Source organism: Littorina saxatilis, linkage group LG14 (assembly GCF_037325665.1).
Source record: "Littorina saxatilis isolate snail1 linkage group LG14, US_GU_Lsax_2.0, whole genome shotgun sequence".
In the NCBI taxonomy this organism is placed as follows: Eukaryota; Metazoa; Mollusca; class Gastropoda; order Littorinimorpha; family Littorinidae; genus Littorina; species Littorina saxatilis.
In genome coordinates this window covers 22,526,101-22,549,616 of record NC_090258.1, presented here as the reverse complement: position 1 = coordinate 22,549,616, position 23,516 = coordinate 22,526,101, and the positions used below count along the sequence as shown (strand labels likewise).

Genomic DNA, 23,516 nt, shown 5'->3' with positions numbered 1-23,516 from the left:
TGTAAATCCTGTGCGCACATTGGTATTCAAGTCCACTGAGGCACTTTCCCATTTCAAATGCTAACGACCAAACATTTAAACAAGTCATATCTTGTCAGGGAGGTTGTGGTTCCATTGTTCTGCACACACAGACACATGTCCGTGCACTCTGGATGTATGCAATGAGAGGGCCTGGGGACGGGGTGGGGGGGGGGGGGGGGTTCTGAGTCATAAACTGTCCTAATTAACATTTCACTACCAAGTCTAGGTATATCTACGCAGATAGACACAAGTAATTAACCTGTCAAATTTTCATGAGAGAGTCAGCAGGGAAGCAGAAGGTGACTGCTATTCATTGCTTATCTCCTGCTAAAAATACCCATACGTACATACTCCTCATTAACGCAATATGACATGATTGCCGATCCTGCAGAACCCTATTAGTGTGAATGTGATCTGATTCAGATAAATATTTAACGAGGGCAAGGCATGTCCAAAGACAAGTGTGGAACCCTACTGAGATAGTGCTACAGTAATTGCACGAGGTACACACTCAAATGAAAGACATTACTGTGCTCTGTTATCGTTTTAGTTTTAAAAGTTAGGACGAGAAAATGTTGGCAATTGGTGCAACTTGTTTACCGGTTAAAATCTACAGAATTTACAGAAACGACATCAACCAACTTATCACCGTTTGTTTTACAGAATGAATGTTTTATTTACGTCTCCATAAGTCAACTCAAACGCACACGGACATGCACGGAAGCACACACAAACTCACACTCACACTCACACTCACACACACACACATAACAACACTCTCTCTCTCAGCCCACTACCAACCTGTAACATCCAAATGCTCCAAGTTGACACAGTACGACACAGCCTCGAACACCCCCACGTTGGTTAGCTTGGTGCAGCCCTGCACCTCTAGATACCTCAGCTCCGGACATCGCTTGGCCACAGTGTGCAGGCCTTTGTCCGTCAGCTGTTCGCATCCGTTCAGGTTCACCCGCTCAAGGATGACGCACACTTTCGGTGTGTTGTAGCTGAGGCGGCGAGTGAGGTACTTGAGGGCTCTGTCCACGTCGATGATGCTGTTGTTGATGACGATGGAGGTCCAGAGAGTGGGATCCCAGACCAGGTGATACCACCTTCTGCACACCCTCGCGCAACGACACAGATGGTCTGTGGGCAGGTTGGAGAACACCCTTAACACTATATCGTCCGTCAGCTGTTCGAAAGGGGAAGGGCGAGTGTACGGGTGCTTGCCTTTAGAGACCAGCCCTGCAGAAGAAGAGCTGTGCTGTGTGACTCTCTGCGGCTTGTTGCTGTTGCCGGCCTCTTGAAGATCCATGTAATGCATCTTGGAGCGTAGCAACTCCATTTGAGCGTCTCGCTGGTGCCTGAGCTCAGCGTGGTGGTGGTGGTGGAGGTGGTTCGGGGTGGAGGGGGACTTGTAGGCCATGGGGGAGGCGGGAGAAAGCCTGTGACTGTGGCCAAGCTGGTACTGCTGCTGCACAGACATGGGCGTCGGTGTGGAGGCCTTGGGGTTGGGAGAACTCGCCCATGAGGACGCCGTCTTATTCCCCGAGTCCTGAGACTGTAGGTCGGAGCAGCAGTGGTCGCCATTGCTGCTGGTGCTGTAGATGTGGCTGGTGTTGTGGAGGTTGTTGTTGTCCCCCTTGAAGGTGGACATCTGGGTCTGGGCGGGGCCATAGCCCACCACGTCAGACACGATGCCAGAGCTGGTGGAGTCATGGATGGATTCCACTGTCTGGGGAGAGTCTGCAACAATACAAAGGAGAGAGAACAGTTACATGTGTGCTTATCGCAGTGCATTGTAGACGGTAAACGACCAAGGCAGTCAACGTTTTCCTTCAAGTGATTCATAAGATGGACATACTAACAGCGAGGCTCAACATATTTACACAGAACTACAACCACGAAGACACAAACATAAACTTAAACGGTTCAGGCTATTGTAGGCACAGACACAGATTGAAGCAGAAAAGGCGCATTTGATCAGACAGACACAGACATAAGACGAAACATGGACATGCGCACACCAAGTCAAAACCATGCAGCTCAACAACCGTGGGGAAAAAAGAGTCGATTATATCATTCTTGTATGTGCATATCACAGTTTGAAACTATTTTCAGGTGTATAAACACAACATGAAAACACTGTGGCAGTCTGTGCAAGTATGACAAAACAAGAGCATACACTATGCTACGCTCATTTTGTAAGCGCAATGACATACCATACAGCAACAATGTGTTTATAGTTAGAACACACCTGGGACAGGGCAACGTAGCAGTACTTTGTAAACGACGAAAAAGAAAGAGCTACACAGACAAGCATGGAAAGAGACAAACAGAGAAGGACGACAGACAGTGCCTGACAGACAAACAGAGAAGGACGACAGACAGTGCCTGACAGACAAACAGAGAAGGACGACAGACAGTGCCTGACAGACAAACAGAGAAGGACGACAGACAGTGCCTGACAGACAAACAGAGAAGGACGACAGACAGTGCCTGACAGACAAAACCACAGATTTAGGGAAAAGCAACTTTCACTAATGAGAGGCATAGGGAAAAACGTAGACAGATTTTTGTCTCTCCCAGAATGGCATGAAGGGAAAATAAATCTTCGCTTAGGAAGAACACATATCTGTATTTGTATAATCAACTCCTTCACAAAGCACCAGCATAGGCAAGGGGACAAAAAAGGGTTGAGATGACTCACAGGTAGGTTTAACAGGTGAGTACGGCGGGTGGGAAAGAACTTCTGCTCGGCACTTAAATAAACTGAACAACTTTTTTTTCCGTCCCGTTCTACTCTCTTGCCTTTTGTGAAATCCCATCAGAAACATTCCCTCTGATCAAATGAAGTCAAGGGGACCTTTTAAGGCAAAGGAATGTAGACATGTACGATTGTGCATGCAAGAGAGGGAAAGAAGGCTTGTTAGTGTCTGATAAATAGAGACCAAATGAATGGCATTGTTCTGTCCATTGCATTAAGAATACTAAGTTAAAGGAGGCGGAGAGTGTGTTCTTGTTGTCATATGTAGGAAAAAGCTGCATTAAAATAATTGTCATTGGTTAGAGAGAGAGAGAGAGAGAGAGAGAGAGAGAGAGAGAGAGAGAGAGAGAGAGAGAGAGAGAGAGAGAGAGAGAGAGAGAGAGAGAGAGAGAGAGAGAGAGAGAGAGAGAGAGAGATTTGACAAGTCGTTGACTCAAAATTGCATACCGACAACTCAACAAAAGGAAGTACGTACTGACATTACAATACAACTAAAATTACAGTAAAGCATCAGGGAATAAGCATACATTCCAAACTAAAATAGGTTTTTATTGCAGTTGTCCTGCAAAACCGGTCGGAGGTTAACACATAAACCGTCGAGCCTCCTGCGATGAGAGATTTATAGCGTAACAATGTCGTTATACGCACACACACACACACACACCACACACACACACACACACACACACACATACACACACGCGCGCGCGCACACACATGCACGCACGCACGCATACATTTATACTCTCTCTCTCACTCACTCTCTCTCTCTCTCTCACTTTCTCCATTACCCATACACACTCACACACACACACACACACACACACACACACACACACTCACACACACACACGCGCGCACACACACACACACACACACATGCAAACACGTACGTATGCATGATATAATACTAAGCCACCTTCTGGCACACACTCACGCACGCACACACAAACTCTCTCTCTCTCGCTCTCTCTCATTCTCTCTGTCTCCCCTCTCCCAAATCTTTCCAAAGCTGAGTCGCCACAAATAGAGTTAGTGCTGTATGCTCTATAATAGACCCTAGGTAGTAAAATCATTCGTCATTTATCATTTACTGTCACAACCACAATGACTTTGCAGAGAACACAACCATTTCTCATTCACTCACACTGTTTACTGTCGACATTCGAAAGCACTCTTGATCCACTCAAAGTTCAGGTTATGACTGCCGCTGTCACAAGTAAGCGTAGGAACCATCTGCTAAGACTGTTGGACAGTAACATTATAAGAAGAATGCATATATCTTTTTATCCTGCTGTGCAAATATATTCCTGAGAGAAATATTGTTTCTTGTGTTATCATCCTCGTGAATGCATGTTGTATTCACTTACTTATCAACGGCAAACGATCCCTCACTTTGGAGGCTTACATTACAAATGCTTATTATATTTTTTATCTTTGGGGTTTCCTATAATCGTAATACCAAAACTTCAAATGTTGTCAATCTTTTCTAGCCTTTAAGTCTGTTCCTTTATGGCGTTGGACGCGTTCTTTTTCTAATGACATAGCTAGTGTCTTCTTGTCAGATCAAATATCTCTTATGAGAGAGAGAGATACTCTGAGAGAGAGAGAGAGAGAGAGAGAGAGAGAGAGAGAGAGAGAGAGAGAGAGTGTGTGTGTGTGTGTGTGAGTGTGTGTGTGTGAGTGTGTGTGTGTTTAACGATAATCAATCCACCAGAAAAAGCATCGTCGCTCAAGGAATGTTTTCAGCTGCGAAACCTTGGCAACAAGGTCCCCGATGACGTGGGATGTTCCTCTCTGACTTCCGACCGTTACCTTTCGACCTTTGGTTGGTAAACAGTGCCCTCCAGCGGACAAAACACGGAAAGGGCAAACCTCAGTTTTAAACGTCGGTAAATTGCGTCAAATCCCCAAAACGGAATCGGGTAATTTGACACCGGCCCAGGACTACGCACGACGGACCAGTTTCAGATGTTTGAAATAATTCAGATTGTTGGGAACTTGTGCTTTAGTGCTGTGGCTTAGTTTGAAATGCTAAAGTATGTGAAGTGGCAATCTGACTTTGCTCCAGGATCAGAATAGCAGACAGGTTTTGAATATGTAGGACAGCTTTCACTGTTTGCTCCGGCGATGTAAGTTTGTAAATGTCATGATACAAGGAATAAATAAGAAAGAGAAAAAGAAAGAACACAAAGAGAGAAGGAAACAAGTCGCGTAAGGCGAAAATACAATATTTAGTCAAGTAGCTGTCGAACTCACAGAATGAAACTGAACGCAATGCCATTTTTCAGCAAGACCGTATACTCGTAGCATCGTCAGTCCACCGCTCATGGCAAAGGCAGTGAAATTGACAAGAAGAGCGGGGTAGTAGTTGCGCTAAGAAGGATAGCACGCTTTTCTGTACCTCTCTTCGTTTTAACTTTCTGAGCGTGTTTTTAATCCAAACATGTCATATCTATATGTTTTTGGAATCAGGAACCGACAAGGAATAAGATGAAAGTGTTTTTAAATTGATTTCGACAATTTAATTTTGATAATAATTTTTATATATTTAATTTTCAGAGCTTGTTTTTAATCCGAATATAACATATTTATATGTTTTTGGAATCAGCAAATAATGGAGAATAAGATAAACGTAAATTTGGATCGTTTTATAAAAGAATGTTTTTTTTTACAATTTTCAGATTTTTAATGACCAAAGTCATTAATTAATTTTTAAGCCACCAAGCTGAAATGCAATACCGAAGTCCGGGCTTTGTCGAAGATTACTTGACCAAAATTTCAACCAATTTGGTTGAAAAATGAGGGCGTGACAGTGCCGCCTCAACTTTCACGAAAAGCCGGATATGACGTCATCAAAGACATTTATCAAAAAAATGAAAAAAACGTATGGGGATATCATACCCAGGAACTCTCATGTCAAATTTCATAAAGATCGGTCCAGTAGTTTGGTCTGAATCGCTCTACACGCACACACACACCCACACACACGCACATACACCACGACCCTCGTTTCGATTCCCCCTCGATGTTAAAATATTTAGTCAAAACTTGACTAAATATAAAAAAGGAGGACAATAATAAATAAAACAATCAAAATACCCCAAGTTAAATCATTCATTAATTTAAACGAGAGAAAGAAAAGACAGAAACAAAGTAAATAACAACGTAACGTCGTTCACAATGTAGGACCTGCTAAGTACTGTATAGACCGACACAAAGCTGCACTATCGCAGTATCTTCTTTATTATTTACAGAACAGCACGATACGCTGTCTTGCTCTTCATTGCTTTGGTCAGGTACTCAACGAAGACTCATCATAAGTTCAGATACATACCGATAAAATGAGTCCATTGTTTTGATGCCACTCTGGACCTCTGGTTTGTTGGTCTTATGCAGAGAGTATTATCTCGTAAATGATTCACTTCGTACTTCAGCATGCTGCTTATCCACTTGCGCTCATCCACTTGCGCAAACAACTAAACGACACACCACACACAAAATTCAGCAGTACGTATATTGTCCTATTTTCAGACACACACAAACAAAGTTTCAGTTCTTGTATGAACGACCATAAATGACTCTGTAGTGCTCTGTTGATAAAGTGATCAGAACCACACTATGGCAACACTTTGATGACAATGTTTCTCCAACAATTCCTCGCCTTTCCTTGTGCGACACAGCCACTTCACTCCCTTCACGCTTACTGTCTGTACCCAGAGTTATAAAACGATAATTGACACACACTGGTCAAACTAGCCACGAACAATTCCACAAACTTTCTCCAATGACACTTAACTGCTCCAGACCTTATCTCCAATCATAAAAAAACGCAACACTGTCTTAGTTACGCTGTTTGTCTGAGACGTAATCAAACCGTTGATATACCGGACATTGAAAGTCCACACCCCGATACCCGGGGTACACAACAACAATAGAGCATAGCACTTGCTCCGTCGAGCATAAGTGTTAACTGCCAGTGTAACAATAAAGGGAGAAGGAATTTATACAGAGCGGGAAACTCGTCTGAAGTTAAGCATGACGAAACCCCGCTGCCAAACCAGTTTTATTGGGCGATGGGAGGAGAAAAGAATATGACGAATGAACAGGGTTTTTCTTTGTCACTGTTACAGTCATAGCAGTCATACTTTCACTGACTAACGGCAGTCTTGCTCAGCTTCAGGTACGATGATTGGGCTTTTACATGAGTTTCTGCTAGATTGTTTTAAAATAAAAATTAAATCCACAGATAAAGAAATGTTTTTCTCATAGCACATAAAGCGATAAAAAAATGACGCAAGTTTTAAGGTTAGTAATTTCCTTTCCTTGCATAACTCTAGTTAAACAAAACGTTACCTTAGATGGTTAATAAACACTGAAGTCTGCGCTAAACTCAGAGTTAATACACAAAGAACATGTTCCCTCCAATAACAAACAAAGGTCCCAAAATTAGCCAGTTCTTAAACTTTCAGCCTTCCATCAATCGTACAGCATCAAACGGCTATGACAAAACTGGCAGTGAAATCGCCCACACCACGCCTTTTCCTGGTATTCCAGAGTATCGTGTCTGTTCAATGAAGTGAAAACGGGTTGCCATATACTCACAGGGGTAGCTTAGCGTCAATAGAGTTTCTGCCGGTCAATATTGATTCATGTCGCCCTGCTACCCCTGGTGTCGGACGGTCTGTTCCGGGTGGACAGATCATCGCCCACAGGCACATGGGCCAGTTTGTAATTACACACGGAGAGAAAGAGATTCCGTTTTGGGTTGCGTGTAATTTTGCGTGTTTGTAGTTAATGTGGTAGGATGCAACAGACTGGCTTATTGGTTAGTTGGTTGTGTGTGACTCAGTCTGGCGTGGTCTGGTTTTGAAAAGAAGCGTGCACGGGATAGGTGATTTACGGACCGTTTTCTTTACCTCTATCTCCTTACAATACAACACCAGCAATCGGATACCCTTCGTAGAGTCCATTAAATCAATCCTGATATTTGTAGACACAATGAAACAGGTACGGACCTTACCCTAGCGGCATTAAATGCTGCTATTCCTTTTAAACAGATCTAATAAAACACTAAGTGATTGGACACATTTTAAAGACATTTCCATGCACATTTGTAAACAACAGCTCATGTATTTCGCCTTGACAGATTTTACCAATAAAACATCAAACAAAAGTTAGTGTCAATGTCATGACCCTCTGGTGTTAATTTATGTCAACGAAACTGATTATACCAGAGCGTGAGGACACTTGAACACCTATAGGTGGCTCTAAAGTGGACAAAGGCTTCAATCGTAATACTGATTATGTCCTCGCTAGCTGGTCAGAGAGAGAGAGAGAGAGAGAGAGAGAGAGAGAGAGAGAGAGAGAGAGAGAGAGAGAGAGAGAGAGAGACAGAGACAGAGAGAGACAGAGAGAGACAGAGAGAGAGAGAGAGAGACAGAGACAGAGAGAGAGAGAGAGAGAGAGAGAGAGAGAGAGAGAGAGAGAGAGAGAGAGAGAGAGAGAGAGTGAGCGTGCACACACACACACACACACACACACATGAAAACGATAGTAAGCTTTTTTGAATCCACTGTTGGACTTTATTCTAGATTTCCCCGCGATCACAAAGGGTAGAAGAGAAAGATCTTACTGGTTGCTGGATTTCATGGGTTGCATTATTATTTGCTATAAAGGCGAACCTTCTGTGTAATACTGCGTAAGGTTAAGCCGGATGTGTATTCCTATTGCGGCTACCGCTGTGTTGGAGAGTGTGTAGTGCTGCAAACTTAATCTGTATTCATTTGTTGTTTTGTGGAATGCTTTCATATATTTGTGAATGTAAGATTCTCTGCGCTAAACAATGTACGAAAATCAAGGTGTCAATCGTTGAAAAAGTGAGCTAAATAACACAGAGTGAAAACAATGTGAAAGAGAGAGAGAGAGAGAGAGAGAGAGAGAGAGAGAGAGAGAGAGAGAGAGAGAGAGAGAGAGAGAGAGAGAGAGAGACAGACAGACACACACACACACACACACACACAGAGATAGAGGGAGGGAGAGCACGCCCATGTATATATGATTGTGTTAATCGGACACGCTGAAACGTGTCATAACATTACCAGTCGACTTGAAATAAAGTGAACATCTTCCCAGTCATATCATTTGTATAATAAAAACAGGAACTTTTTTCTGAGCATCTTGCTTAAACTGTGTTATATTCAATTCCAACTATTGCAATACGCTACACCACTGCACAAACAAGGGACACCGATAACACTTGCAGCAATGTTAATGGTCTAAAGCAATACACACTAACAATTTTAGTCTGTACCCAGTAAACCTAACCTTCACACAGCACGGTGAGAACAAACAGCGTTAGGACACGCTGTCTGAACGCCATGATTGCGTCTGTACCCTTCAATTTTCTAAACACACATTTTCTTTTTCACTACGGATTCACGGGTGGCTGGTCGCGCAGGTTAAGTATACCCCTTACCACCCGAAAGAGTCGCCATTCCACGTCCGCCCAGGCTCTTACTCAACATTTACTCTTGTCAAACCAAACAATCATAACACAAAACATAGATTTTTCAGACAGTAACCCTGTGACATGTGAAGCCCACTTGCATATATGTTACATTGCATTGCTGCACATTTTTACATCCAACAAAAGAACAGAAAAGGGAGAGTCTTGAGAATATAATAGTGTTACATTTGAAGCCCTCTTATACGATATTTCTATTGCTGAACATTTGTCAAGACGTGCATGTAAAAGTGGATATGCTGTCGAGGAAGTGTTGATTTTGTGTTGTGTACAAGAGAAAAGGTGTCATTAAAAAGAGGCTAATTATAAACACAGAGTGAAAAGCAATGTGAAAGAGAGAGAGAGAGAGAGAGAGAGAGAGAGAGAGAGAGAGAGAGAGAGAGGGGGGGGAGAGAGAGAGAGAAAGAGGGGGGAGAGAGAGCCAGAGAGAGAGAGAGAGAGAGAGAGAGAGAGAGAGAGAGAGAGAGAGAGAGAGAGAGAGAGAGAGAGAGAGAGAGAGAGAGAGAGAGAGAGAGAGAGAGAGAGGGAGGGGGGAGGGAGGGAGAGAGGAATAGCGCTCACATGTATACGTGATTGTGTTGATCGGATACGCTGTAACGTGTCATAAAAATGCCAGTAGACTTCAACTAAAGGGAACATCTTCCCGTTCATATCTATTTTACAATAAAAACATGAACATTTCTTTTTCGGAAAATTTAGCTACTTCAAATTTAACCATTCAAACTTGGCAACAATGATGGGCAGGCCTGCTTAGTTTCGAGAAGAAACTGGTTGACACAGTGTTGTTTAGTGACAGGAATATCCAGTTATATTCCTTTTATCTCATTGTCCTTCGTTCCAATCTATTTGAGTTAATATTATGTGTCTGGTATATATATATATATATATATATATATATATATATATAATATATATTATATATATATATATATATATATATATATATATATATATATATATATATATATGGTTACACTTGACGTATTCCATATTAACACATACAGGGTGTCTAACAAAAAAGTACCCGATTTTCTTTCAATACTACAGACTAGTCAGTAACTTTATTGAACTTTTTTTGCGTGATATTGTAGTCAATTCATAGAAGTGTTGTCCCCAGTTCACAGCTTTCAGTTGAGATCGTCTATTTCTTCACACCACGTGATCAATGTAGACACCCCGTTTTCCAATGACATACTGCATCCTCATTGCCATATTGTTCATTACATTGGGGAATGTTTCCTTTGGGATGTTCTGGATTTCTTTGAGAATGGTTGCCTTCAGTTGTTGTATGTTTCTTGGTCTGGTGTACATATTAGCGTATTAGCTTACATATTAGTTTTTTCCATTTATCGGTACTGATGTTTCAATGTCTTTTGGAGTACTTTTTTTTAGACACCCTATATATCAGCTGTCGTGGTAAATACAGTCACAGACGCACACATACTCACTTGTACGGCAAGGCTTAAAGGGTCAGATAAAACACACCAAAACAGTCCTACAGACGCATGCATACAGACAGGTAAACAGTAACTGCACATAACCGGTTTCATCAAAATCCCCAACAGTTACATCCATGCAGACAGACAGACAAACAAACACCAACTGCATACAATCTGTTCCTAGAGAACCACCAACAGCCATTTCCACTGAAAATCCTTTCCTCCCATTCTCCAATTCGGCTCGTTCACGAATTCGGGTGTTTAACCAACGTGACAAGGTGAATACAACGGCGAATAACTATTGCCAACACACTAATCCCTTTGCTACTAGAGTTGTCATGTTTGGAAACTCCTTTCTCCTCTCCTTCCCTCCCTTTCTGCTCCCTTCCTTCGTCTGCATTCTGTTGGTACCGGGTATTGTTAAACGGGTATTATACGGGTGACAATAGGCTTGGGTTTGGCTATGTGCGGCGTGGTGGGAAGTAGGTTTGCAAAACTGGGAATTGCGGCGAAGTTGAAAGAGCAGAAACGATGTTTTTTGGAGAGACTGAAAGACAGGAAGAGACAGACAGACAAACAGACATTTAAACAAACAGCGTTATGCCAAGGAATGTTCGAGCAGCTAGAGCTAGAGCGAGAGCGAGAGAGAGAGAGAGAGAGAGAGAGAGAGAGAGAGAGAGAGAGAGAGAGAGAGAGAGAGAGAGAGAGAGAGAGAGAGAGAGAGAGAGAGAGAGTGCACACGAGCAGAAAGTATCAGGTCAAATGACAAGTGCTCAAAACATAAGACAATAACTATGCCAAATAAGTCTCCTTTCTAGCTTTTATGACAGTAAGAAGCTTGACATGAAACAGCTGTGGTTACATCCTAAGTCTAGGTAATTACAGTCCTTTCAGAAATGCTTTCCTCCCTTCTCTTGGTCTTTGTAGGACCTCCACTGATGACGGGTAGCCTAACATTTCACGGTTTGTCTCCGACACCCTGGTTAAACAACGGGTTGACGATACCCTCTGCTTTGAAGTTTTCTGGAGAAATACTGCACCTGTGTTTTGTACAAGTACTGTGCGCAGGAAGAAGGACGGATGACGCATTCTCTACATTCGACGAAAGACTTGTGGTGGGTATTTCAGAACAGATAATGTATGGAATGTGTCTTATGTAAGAGTATATGTGTGTGAGAGAGAGAGAGAGAGAGAGAGAGAGAGAGAGAGAGAGAGAGAGAGAGAGAGAGAGAGAGAGAGAGAGAGAGAGAGAGAGAGAGAGAGAGAGAGAGAGAGAGAGAAAGCGAATTGAATTGAACTTTATTTAACAAGGATTAAGATTTAAGGCTACGCCTTTTCTTACAATCTGTCATTGGGACGCATAGACACAAAGTGATATAATTAAAAAAAATAAAATTAAAAAGTGCATACTATGCAGGTAATTATAAATACAAGCTGGTAGCAATCGAACATGTACAACAAAAATATGTTCAGAATATACAATGCACAGCATATTTTTGACGTAATACTAAGTGTGGTAAATCAAAACGCGTTAAACTACTCAGACATTAAGTGGTTTTTAACACATTTGTTAAAACTTTTTAATGACTTTAAGTGCTTAAAGGATGATGGAAGTGAATTCCAAACTGAAGTACCCGAAAAGCAAGACTGGTCTTATACAGGTCAATTCGTGGAATTGGTGGGATCAAGTTGACCGACCCAAATCTGTGGGTAGCTTTATTAAATAATGATGTAATATAAATCGGCACTTTACCGTAATACAATGTATGCATGAAAATGGCTTTGTTTAACTTGAGATGCTTTTCCAGTGGAAGAAAGTTAAGCATTTTTAATTTCATATCTGTTGAGGCATTATCCTTTACGATGAGTTTGGCCGAGCGACGATAGAGAGTCTAACTTTTTCAAGTGGACATCACTGCTGCCACCCAGAGCGTCGAAACATAATTAATGTGAGGCATTACATGAGCATGGTGGAACCTTTTCAGAGTCCTTCTGTCCGTAAATTGCTTTAACTTGGATAGGAGGAAAACGTTCTTGGCTACTTTCTTGCAAATATGCTGTAATTGTGCCTGCCACTTGAATTCAGAGAGAGAGAGAGAGAGAGAGTTGTCACCCTATCCCACCTTTCTCTCTCTCTCTCTCTCTCTCTCTCTCTCTCTCTCTCTCTCTCTCTCTCTCTCTCTCTCTCTCTCTCTCTCTCTCTCTCTCTCTCTCTCTCTCTCTCTCTCTCTGAACCTCGCCTTCATTCTATCCCCAATAGAAATAAACCCTGCAAGTTTTGACCACACTTAAAAATTACGATACATTGACAGATTAAAGGTCTTCTATAAATGAATGGATTCTATAAGAACCATTGTTATAAGTATGGCCTATGCCAACACAAGCAATACGGAAACAAAATGGGTGGCACGGTTTTCTAAATCGAGACGAGCTTGGATACAAGACAGCACGGAAACCATCCAACAACACACACCCAGATTTGTCTCAACAAAGTTGCCCTTGGCTCACGAACCTTGCCGAAGATAGCGAAAGAGCTATGTGGCCAGTCGACTCAATCCTGAAGTAGCCAGGGCTAAAATAAGAATGACCCACCCAATGTCAAATCAGGACCCTTCTTCGGGTTATGTAAATTTACTTGACGATGTCGAATAGGACAATTACAATCATGACAACGTAAACAATAATATGAACAAAATTAAGAAAGCAATAAGAAGAACAAGACTAAGACAAATCACAAGAACAAGAAAAACGTACTATAAGATAATAATAAGAACAACTACAGAAACACAATACGAACAACAATTTAAAAAAAGAAAGAAAGAAAGAGAGATGGCATACACAGAATACGATTTAATGTTGACGTGCTGACAGTTACGAATTCCCTTAGGTTAAAACAATAAATAGCAGCTCATTTCTGGTTTATCATTTTAAGGTATAGGTAATCAGTTGAAATATAGATAAACAAAACATTTGTCGAACACACACATTCCGATGTGGAGTATGATATAACTGCTATTTGCTATGGCATTCTTAGACATAACATCATCACCAACCTTTTGGGCAAACACCTAGGCTTAGACACGCTAGTGGGAGTGACGAAACAAATAGGTAAATTTTGATACAGTTGACGAAGGGATATATGGATATATACGATTTGCTAAACATATTGACTGGTAGACACTGGCTTTTTCTGTGTATCCAGGCTATGACAATACCCACATGAGTATTGCAAAATTGTGTCCAGACAAGAGTAGAAACAACATTGCAGCACGCTCTGGATTTTAACATTACTCCGTCTGTTAACTTCATCTCAGTGAGAAAATCAAATAGGAGAAACTGCTTTATAAAGACACAATAACTATTGTCTTTGTTTTCATGGGAAAGTTAAACTATACATTTCGACTGGCGAAGGGGAAAATAGAAAAGAGGCAGGAAAGCAATGACTCAACATTGAAAGCAAATAATTAAAGCAATACGGAAACGAGTAACTCTCGGCAGTCGCTCTGCCAATATAAATACAAACAAATAGAAAGCAACGCTAGCGGTGAATGCTTGCAATCAATATCAAACAAGTGACTCGGCCAAGGCTTGTGATCGCATAATAGATTGCTAAAGAGAATTTTAGACACACTAAGTGAGTTCCAAGTGAGTGAGTGAGAGAGAGAGAGAGAGAGAGAGAGAGAGAGAGAGAGAGAGAGAGAGAGAGAGAGAGAGAGAGAGAGAGAGAGAGAGAGAGAGAGAAAGAAAGAGAGAGAGAGGGAGAAAGCGAGAGAGAGCGAGCGAGAGAGAGAGAGCGAGAGAGAGAGAGAGAGAGAGAGAGAGAGAGAGAGAGAGAGAGAGAGAGAGAGAGAGAGAGAGAGAGAGAGAGAGAGAGAGAGAGAGAGAGAACGAACGAATAAGACAGAGACAGACAGGCAGACATAATGTCAGCCAGTCAGTTAGTGGGAGTCAGAAATTACAGCATCACTCTGCGGTGAGCATGCCCAACAATTGGCAACCCCTCCCCAAACAGGCGTCCTGTCCACAAAACAAGGGAACACACGAACACGAAAGAACAGAAGCCAAAATACAAATCACACACGGCAAACATAGGAGTCAACTTTTGGCACCGAAACGCGTCTCCGCCTTACATCAAGCAAAAGGCGGAGACTTTGTCGGAAAAGAGAATAGTTGAGAGAAGTGGGAAGAGACGCGACCGGAGTGGATTGGTGGGTGAGGTAGGACAGTTGGGAGAGGGACAAAGACAAAACAGAGCCAAGACAGAACAGGTTCAGAATCACGGAAGGGCAAGGGAGGAAATCGGGAGGGACCCAGCGGCACGCCCTGCGAGGCACGGGGTTTGGACAGCGGCAGGTTGGGCTCTCCAAGGTCAATTTGCCGAAAGTGTCTTCTCCCTCCAAGAAGCCGTGTTTGTCTTGCGCAAGGAGTCATTGGGCGATGCACATTATGACGAAACTGATGGACATTATGAGGAGAGAATGTAGAGGAGAGAATGTAGAGGAGAGGACAGAGGGAGAGAGAGAGAGAGAGAGAGAGAGAGAGAGACAGAGACAGAGACAGAGACAGAGAGACACAGAGAGAGACAGACAGACAGACAGACAGACAGACAGACAGACATCTCAGACAGACAGAGCGCGAGCTTTTTGAAGAGATCTTTTTGCCGATGACATTTTTTATGGATAAAATGTCTGCAAGCAATGCCAATAAAGCTTTATGTGTAGTTTAGAGGCTTAAATGCTTCGCCCTTGACGTAGAGACTTGAAGAAAATCCGACTTTAGGAGAAATAGCTTTAAAAGAACAGCAAATACATGTTATGGCAACGATTCCTATTTTTCCTTTATCTACATACGACGCAAAGATCTTTGGGCAAACCCTCTGTTATGAATAAATCCGCATAGAATCATGTGTGTTTCTTGAAGTTAGGATTCAGATTAACGTTGAAAGAAAATGACGTGCAGCATATCTTTCTGGAGAGGATTATATGTTGGGGATTGAGTCACACAGATTAAAGTGACGCTACGGCTTACGGAATCAGAATACGGTTTTGTTAGCAAAAGCATTTGGAGCCAAATTATTGGAAAGACAAAGAAGGACTTAAGTTCAAGGCACACTGATTGTCTTTCGTCTTTATAACTGACGCGTAGAGGATAAAGGTAGAACTTTAAACAAAATAACAAGTTGGAAATGCCTTTGTCACCTACTGGATTTTGTATTGCGCCAAAAAGAAGTTTGCGCGGCATAGATTTCTGGCTTAGGCCGGAATGGAAGAAAGACTCGACGATCAGTAGATTTTATCGCTAGTTTATCTTTTGTCTCTTGTACCGTACTGGATACGAAACTGTAAGCACAACTGCAGAACAAAAACAAAAACAAAAATAACATCCCTAATTAATCACATTCCTTTCAGAATAATGCAATTCCATCCGACCACATGACTTGATTTTTGATCGCAAAGAAAACCCGAACACAGACACACTCCCACACACAGACGAAAAAAGCTGGGGAGAAAAGCCGTACCTATGTCCTAACTCTTAAGCAGAAGTAAACCGAAACAAGTTTACTATCTGTGAGTTATATCTCCCCACCCGTTCACACTATCAAACGACAGTGAATCACAACACAACCGATAGCACAGAAGTGACAGTCATCGCCCGCATTCCGAAACTCCACTTGATAAAAAGAAGTCTCACAGATAAACTGTGGCTCTGTGTAATTGACCTGGGTGCTTGTCTCAAGTGTAATCCGGAATTCCTTCACAGTATGTCAAGAGTAGAACAGCTACTGTTAAAAGTACTTTCTTTCAAAAATACACCATCTTATGAACCGTGTGTGTGCAATGTCGAATGTTAATGTCTAAGTGATCTGTTTTGTAAAGCGCGTCGAAACTGCTGTTTTTTGGCGAACAGAGCTATAAAAAAAACCCGGTTCTTTTTATCATAATAAAACCAACGTAGATTTAGCCTCCTGTATTTTATTGTGCATACGAGCATCTCTTCATTCGCACATCACACGACAACAATCTCTCTCTCTCTCTCTGGCAGGTTTCAGTGCAGAGTGGAATTTTGTTGCTTAATTAATTTTTAAATCTTAAACCTTCGCCAATCTGTAAAATTGATTCAGTAAAGAATACCCCACCCTACCCAGGAAACAGGCAAGCTGTTGAGTTATGGAATGTGTCCAACCATTCTCTCATCAAATGAAATTCAAAGACTTTGCAAATATGCAGCGGCGTTTTGATTGTTTTTCAGGGGAAGGAATATATCTTTAACGTGAATGAAGTTTCGTCATGAACATTTATCATTATGACCTGTACTTACCGTAAACGCGAACATCTGCTATCAGTGTGACAGAAATTGTAGAGTCTATATTGATCCTCATGCTACATCGTTATCGTGGTCAGAGGCTACCGAAAATCTTCGAACAGGACATGTTACAGCCGAACAGGTGTTCTGCTTATCGACGAGGTTTCTTTCTTTTCTGTTGTTGACATCGTTTCCTTTGTCTACTTTTATTGTGTTTCTTTCTTTCTTGTCTAGCTAAGAGTGAAAGAAAATACGAGCGTCACGAGGTATTTTTGTTTCTCTCCAAATGAGTCCAACAATTTAAACTTAATCCTACACAGAGCAACACAGTGCGTCACAAACACAATTAGATAATTGATCAGCCTCATTTGGAAGCAAACAGGTTATACCAAAAAAAAGCAAGAAGACAACAAAAGAAGACAAGAACATGAGCACAACCAAGATCATAAACATGAACAAAATTAAGAATATGCACATCCACAGCCCTGAAAGTGGCGAGTACAAACATAAGTAACTGGCGAGTAGAAATGTTCATCTACTCGCCAAACGCGAGTTAAGTTGCTGAAACACATTGTTGGTTTGGCTAGTAAAGTTTGCTCTCTGGCTATGAAATTTTTTAGAATCACTAGCCAAAGGCTAGCGCACCATTTGTTGGACTTTCAGGCCTGATCCAGGGGCTTGCTGATGCCGCACATGCAAGGGGAATCTATTTTTCATTCAAAAGGCAAATTATATAGTGTGTAACAACCAAATAATTCCCTACACTAATTCATCACACTGTATCGACCCAATAAGCTTACTGTGACTCTGTGCTAACAATATCCCGCGGTTCCAACACGGATACTTGGGTGACAAGAACAGGACAGATGACAATGTTATCGTACAGTCCAAGGCGACATTCTTACGGTACAAGCAGATAACAATGACTTGCAGAGATTTGGGGGCAGTGTACGTGTTTGGTTGGGGCAGTACGGGCTGTTCGGTAGGTTATCGGCAAATTAGCAAACTATACTGTTTTATCGTTGGTAGAGTTCAGAGTTCACAGCGTCATTTCATAGTTGTTCTCAAATGTCCACTCGTTTGTTTGATTTGTCAACGTGAACAGGTTTGTGACACTAATGCTGCAACAAAATGCAAGAGTCGTGAAAATCATTGCTATGCCTTCACTTCTACCTGTTACTTTAACTTGTTCTTACCATTTCCAGTTTTGAATCTTCCTTTGGCAATTCTGGAGCTGGGATCTAGGGTTCGGCGGGAAGGGGGGTAGAGGGGGTGGGTTTGGGGGTTAATGAGTCATGTTAATTCACAGTCACACAACTGTGCCAAGATTCCTCGAGTAACACTTTATTTCATTAAACATTTCAAGATGGATACCTAAAGTTACATTTGATGTTCTAACACATGTGCGTTCAACTTCAAGCTAGCGAAAACAACGTTTCTTTTTCATAATAGATGAAGAAATGTAATCTAGAACCAGGTAATCCGCAGCTTGTTTTCTGTCACATGTGCAAGGGCACAAAGTCGATGTTTTTGCTACCGAGGAATGTGGACAATTCAATCGATGTTCATGTAAAAGGGATTCGGAGTGCGTCGAGTGCGAATCTTTTCTTCTTTTGATGCTGGGCTTGTGTGTTTGGTACAAGCGGTTTGCCCTCTATACGCCAATGAATCGAAATGTCGATAAACCGGTTTTCGGTTTTGTGCAGTTTGTTACATTTTTTCGATGTCACATGTCCCTGGTCGTGTGATTAATGTTCGTTGTAATTGTTTCTCTTTGAATGTCCGCTTCTTTCTATCGATCCCTATTCTATCTATCCGTATGTCCTAAAAATCAATGTATATATGCCTTTTTAGCGTTAGTTCCTATATGCTAGGACCCTCTGTCTCCAGATTTCTTTTATTTGTTAATGTTACTGTTACTCTTTGTCTGTTTTCTTCTTTCTCTCTAGCTCTACCCTTACGTACTAAAAATCAATCAATCTCTCGTGTTCAAAATGTAAGCGAAGAGTCCTCTATGTTAGGACCCTATGTTTCCAGACTTCTATTTAAACATGATTTGTTGCACATTTTCTCCACGTGAGGTCTGTAAATTACTTCCATCTTCAAAACTATCAAGTAATCTTAGTTTTTGATGTTGCTACTCCTGTTGTTGTTGTTTTTGTTGTTGTTTTTGTTGTTGTTAGCACATCTCACTCAGCCAATATCTAGAACTCTAAAATCGTTTACGCCATTCAAATCATCGCATGCGGTCATGTCTGTGCAGAACGTCCATCCTTGCTCACACGTCTCTCCAGCTAAGGGTATACATACTATCTACCAGTCATTATATCGTCCTAGTTTGGCGTGAATTGAGCAATACCCTCTCTTTCGTGCTTTACACCCTTCGACACATTGCAGTCTACGACATAACTGTTCAACACCTCATGACCGTGTCTGTGACTGTGCAGTACGCACACCCGCCCTTGTTCAAACGTCTAGACTGAATTATACGAGCAGAAGGATACATGGGGTATTCCTGACATTGTGACGCGTCAAAGTAGCATGGCGGCTGCAAGGCATACGCTTTGATGTTTTATCATACATAGGTCCCGAATAGCCAACTAGGTTGAAAGGACACGAAAACACAACAACCATCATGCTTTACATCATTACATTCAACACATCGCAGACTTGTATCTCTTAGTTGAAAGATATGAATGGGTTCTGCCGGAAATTGTACCGTAACGTTGCAGCGTGAAAGGTGCAAGACATGAACGATCTTCCATGCTGTACATCATTCAACACTTTGCAATCTATGACAGAAGATCTTTTGCGCAAAACCCGCGCCCTTTCACAAATGACTCTCCTTGGATAGGATAATATAAGGATATATATACAGTATCTCCTAGATATTGTACGGTGCCAGTGTGGCGTGACAGTCGCACGACACTCGATACTGGGGGAACGTGAAACAAGATACGGCGTGTTCACACAATCCTGGGACCTTATCGTCTGCATCGCGACACGGTTTAGCGAGGTGGTGAAACGCCTCTTTGACTTATGGGCCGTCATAAGGGAGAAACACATGACAGAGGACAGATACATGTATGTGCTATGGTGTGGAAATCAAAGAAAGGGAGAGAAGATGATGTAGAAGAAGAAGAAGAAGAAGAAGAAGAAGAAGAAGAAGAAGAAGAAGAAGAAGAAGAAGAAGAAGAAGAAGAAGAAGAAGAAGAAGAAGAAGAAGAAGAAGAAGAAGAAGAAGAAGAAGAAGAAGAAGAAGAAGAAGAAGAAGAAGAAGAAGAAGAAGAAGAAGAACAAGAACAAGAACAAGAACAAGAACAAGAAGAAGGCACCCACGATGATTTGCAAAAGAAAATATGTCCACTCGATTAGAACTGTACGGTGTAATACTTATTTTCTCTGGTGATAGCTCGGTGGTAGTGAGAATTCAGTGGGTTTGTTTCACGGGGTTGGTGGTGACCAAGCTGACTGAATGACTATTGATGACAGGCAAATACGCAATAAACAAACAGACAAGGTACTCATCTATGATGATGATAAAGAATATCCATGTCCTACAGGCACATATGAAGACCTCTTAAGGTCCAGCCAAGCTCATCTATGAATGACGAGGAAAACAATGAATACGATGACGCGCGTACAGGAAACACACGCAGACGGGCGGAATTAAGAGAGAAAGGGGGTTTTGCAGGCAAAATAATGTACAGAAAGAGAAACTACACAAAATATGCAGACACAAGCACAAGGAAATACAGTCTCTTTCTGTACATTATTTTGTCTGCAGAACCCCCGTTCTCTCCTTAATTCTGCCCGTCATAGGAACAGACGTACACACGTAAAGACAGACACCGGAACGATGTTGAAGCTCAACACTGACTTTATAATTTACTGTCTTCTGAGTTGCTGAATTTTACCTTTAATTTTCACAAGTTTAAGGACAACAATTGTTAGTTTGTACACGCACGAGAAAGACGCGACATGCTATCCAAAGAAAAGCGCTGATCTTGAACTAACACGGTCTTCCGAGCTACCCCACATTATAAAATGAACATTTGGTGTCAATAACAGAATGGCGTGCATTGTAAAGGAAGTAGAAAGCAGACTGTCTGATGTTCTGTTTGAGTGCCGTATCTCCTTAACGCTGTGCATACAAGCTGTCATAATAGGAGTTATAATGTATGTTGAAAGTGTAATAAAGATAAATATCACGCATATATGAATATTGTGAAGTCTATATCACCGGGGCATGCTTGTCTACTGTGTTTGTGTGTTTCTTTCAGACTATTTCTGTCTGCCTAGTCTATGTGTGCATGTCTATCTGTCTGTCTGCCTGCCTGCCTGCCTGTATGTTATATTCCGCTTATTGGGTGTATTGTGTGTTGTTGGCTAGTTATTATGAAAGACCAGCATTGTGTCTAACCTGAAACCTTCGTGTTAAAGGGCAATTAAAATCGAATTATATAAAGCAGTCAAACATTGCAGTCTAACCTGTCTTCAAATTTCCTTCCACATGAAAGCTATCCTTGCTCTGTTCTTGACGCTTGTCTACTTGAGCCAATACTGCACCCAGTTTAAGTCGTTTTTTGTCATTTTTTCAAATGGCAAACTCGTCTTAATTGCAACCAGTAAAAGTCATTCTTGACAGTTTTCTCAAACTGTAAACTCGTTTAACTAATACCCAGTATAACCATTTTTGTCAATTTTCACAGATAGCAAACCCAGTATAAACCTTTTTTTTTGGTTTTTTTTTTTTGGGGGGGGGGTCACATTTCTCAAATGACAAACTCGTTTTATTCAGTATAATCCATTGTTGTCCGTCTTTTCAAATGACAAACTCGTTTACTCAGTATAAATACTTTGTTGTCAGTTTTCTTTGATGATACACTCGTTTCACCTGCCATTCACATCGATGTTGACCGTAATGAGTTGCATACGACACTGTTCTTTTCTGACCTCAGTCGTATTCTCCTGGTTTGTTTTTTTATAAACAAGTGTATTAATGTTGCAGGTTCATGCTTTGTCTATAATTGCACGCTGTCGCCAATCGCTTTGTGGGTGATCAGTGATGTATGTCGGTTCACACAAACCGCAGTAGTTTAGAAAAACACGCTTTACAAATGCTTTCTTCCCCTTAGGTTCGGTTGTGCGGCCAGTTCTACTTTTCGAAAAGCCCGGTTTCCTATCCCTGGGAACACTGAATTTTTCATGCAATATTGATAGCCAAAAGTATAAGGTGCTAGCTGTCTTATATACAGATTGGGGTTCCCTGATCATGTACATGAGGTCGTGTCAAACTAGTCTGGCAGGCACCACATTTTCCACTGCTCATGATAAAAAACGTCTTGCTAAATAAAACATTTCTACACATATACAGCCTGCGCCTGGATGATGTGGGGCATTTCTAGGCTGTAATCCATTCCTGCAATCAATATATGCCAAATCTAAATACACCAAACTGGAAATTCCAAAGATAATCGCTCAGACCTCTCTGCTGTGCACACATCAAGTCATGCAAATATTCTGCCAGAAATCTGCTGACAGCAAAACACACTTAGTGGGGAGCATGTCAAGATTTGCACCCCCGGGCACGCAATGTGTCATGCACCATATCCAAAAACAAAGCACTTCAGTCAAATCAAATTGAGCTTTGTGCTTGTGCGATTCCAGTGAATGTCTGAACATTCATGCTACTGTAATCAAACATTATAGGAATAGAAAGAAAACATGCAACATTAGTTTCATTAGTTAGCGTTTGTGTGAGGAGTTCTTTCTGTTGAGATCTCAAATTAGATTACTTTGGTTGTTCTTCTGTGTGTCATTTCTTTTTTGCTGGATTTCAAACAAGACACCTCAACACTCAGTGACCCATATTACCAGACGAACCTGTTTCATATATATGTTATTTATTTTCATGTTGATGTAAAGAGGGGTTTGTGTGTGTGTGTGTGTGTGTGTGTAGGTGTGTGTGTGTGTGTGTGTGTGGGTGGGTGTGTGTGTGTGTGTGTGTGCGTGTGCGTGTGTGTGTGCGTGCGTGCGTGCGTGTGTGCGCGCGTGTGTGAACGATTAAGTGCCTTTGGGGCTAACACGAACATCTCATTGACAAGAGACTCCTGAATAGGCTGAAACACACCAGGGAATAATCTCTCTCAAAGTCTTTGAAGCTTACGCTTTTTTATTTTGTACTTTATAGCACAAACCTTCCCACAAAGACATTTAACAGTGCGCTGAGAAATATATCAATCCTGTTTAAACATATATCTCAATCGTTTAATCTCTTGCAATAAGCCACTGAACAAAGAGAGACCACACAAGACGGAAAAAGCTGTCCAATAAATTAGGATCCTAAAAGTAGAATACAGTCGTCTTTGAAGACTGACTTATTCCCCGAGCAGTCTTGAAACAGTTATTTAAATACAACATTTACTCGATGTTTTGTTGAGCAAACGAGTACATTTCA

The 23,516-nt window shown here is 41.6% G+C and overlaps 1 protein-coding gene across 2 annotated transcripts in view; it reads right to left on the bottom strand.

The window, feature by feature from the left end:
- LOC138947358 (F-box/LRR-repeat protein 7-like) overlaps nucleotides 1-23,516 on the bottom strand; it is a 49,658-nt gene that overhangs the window by 5,663 nt on the left and 20,479 nt on the right. For both annotated transcript variants that reach the window (XM_070318812.1, XM_070318813.1), the window contains exon 2: nucleotides 823-1,767. In XM_070318812.1, the coding sequence (XP_070174913.1) occupies nucleotides 823-1,767 (945 nt within the window). The remainder of the gene's footprint in view (nucleotides 1-822; nucleotides 1,768-23,516) is intronic.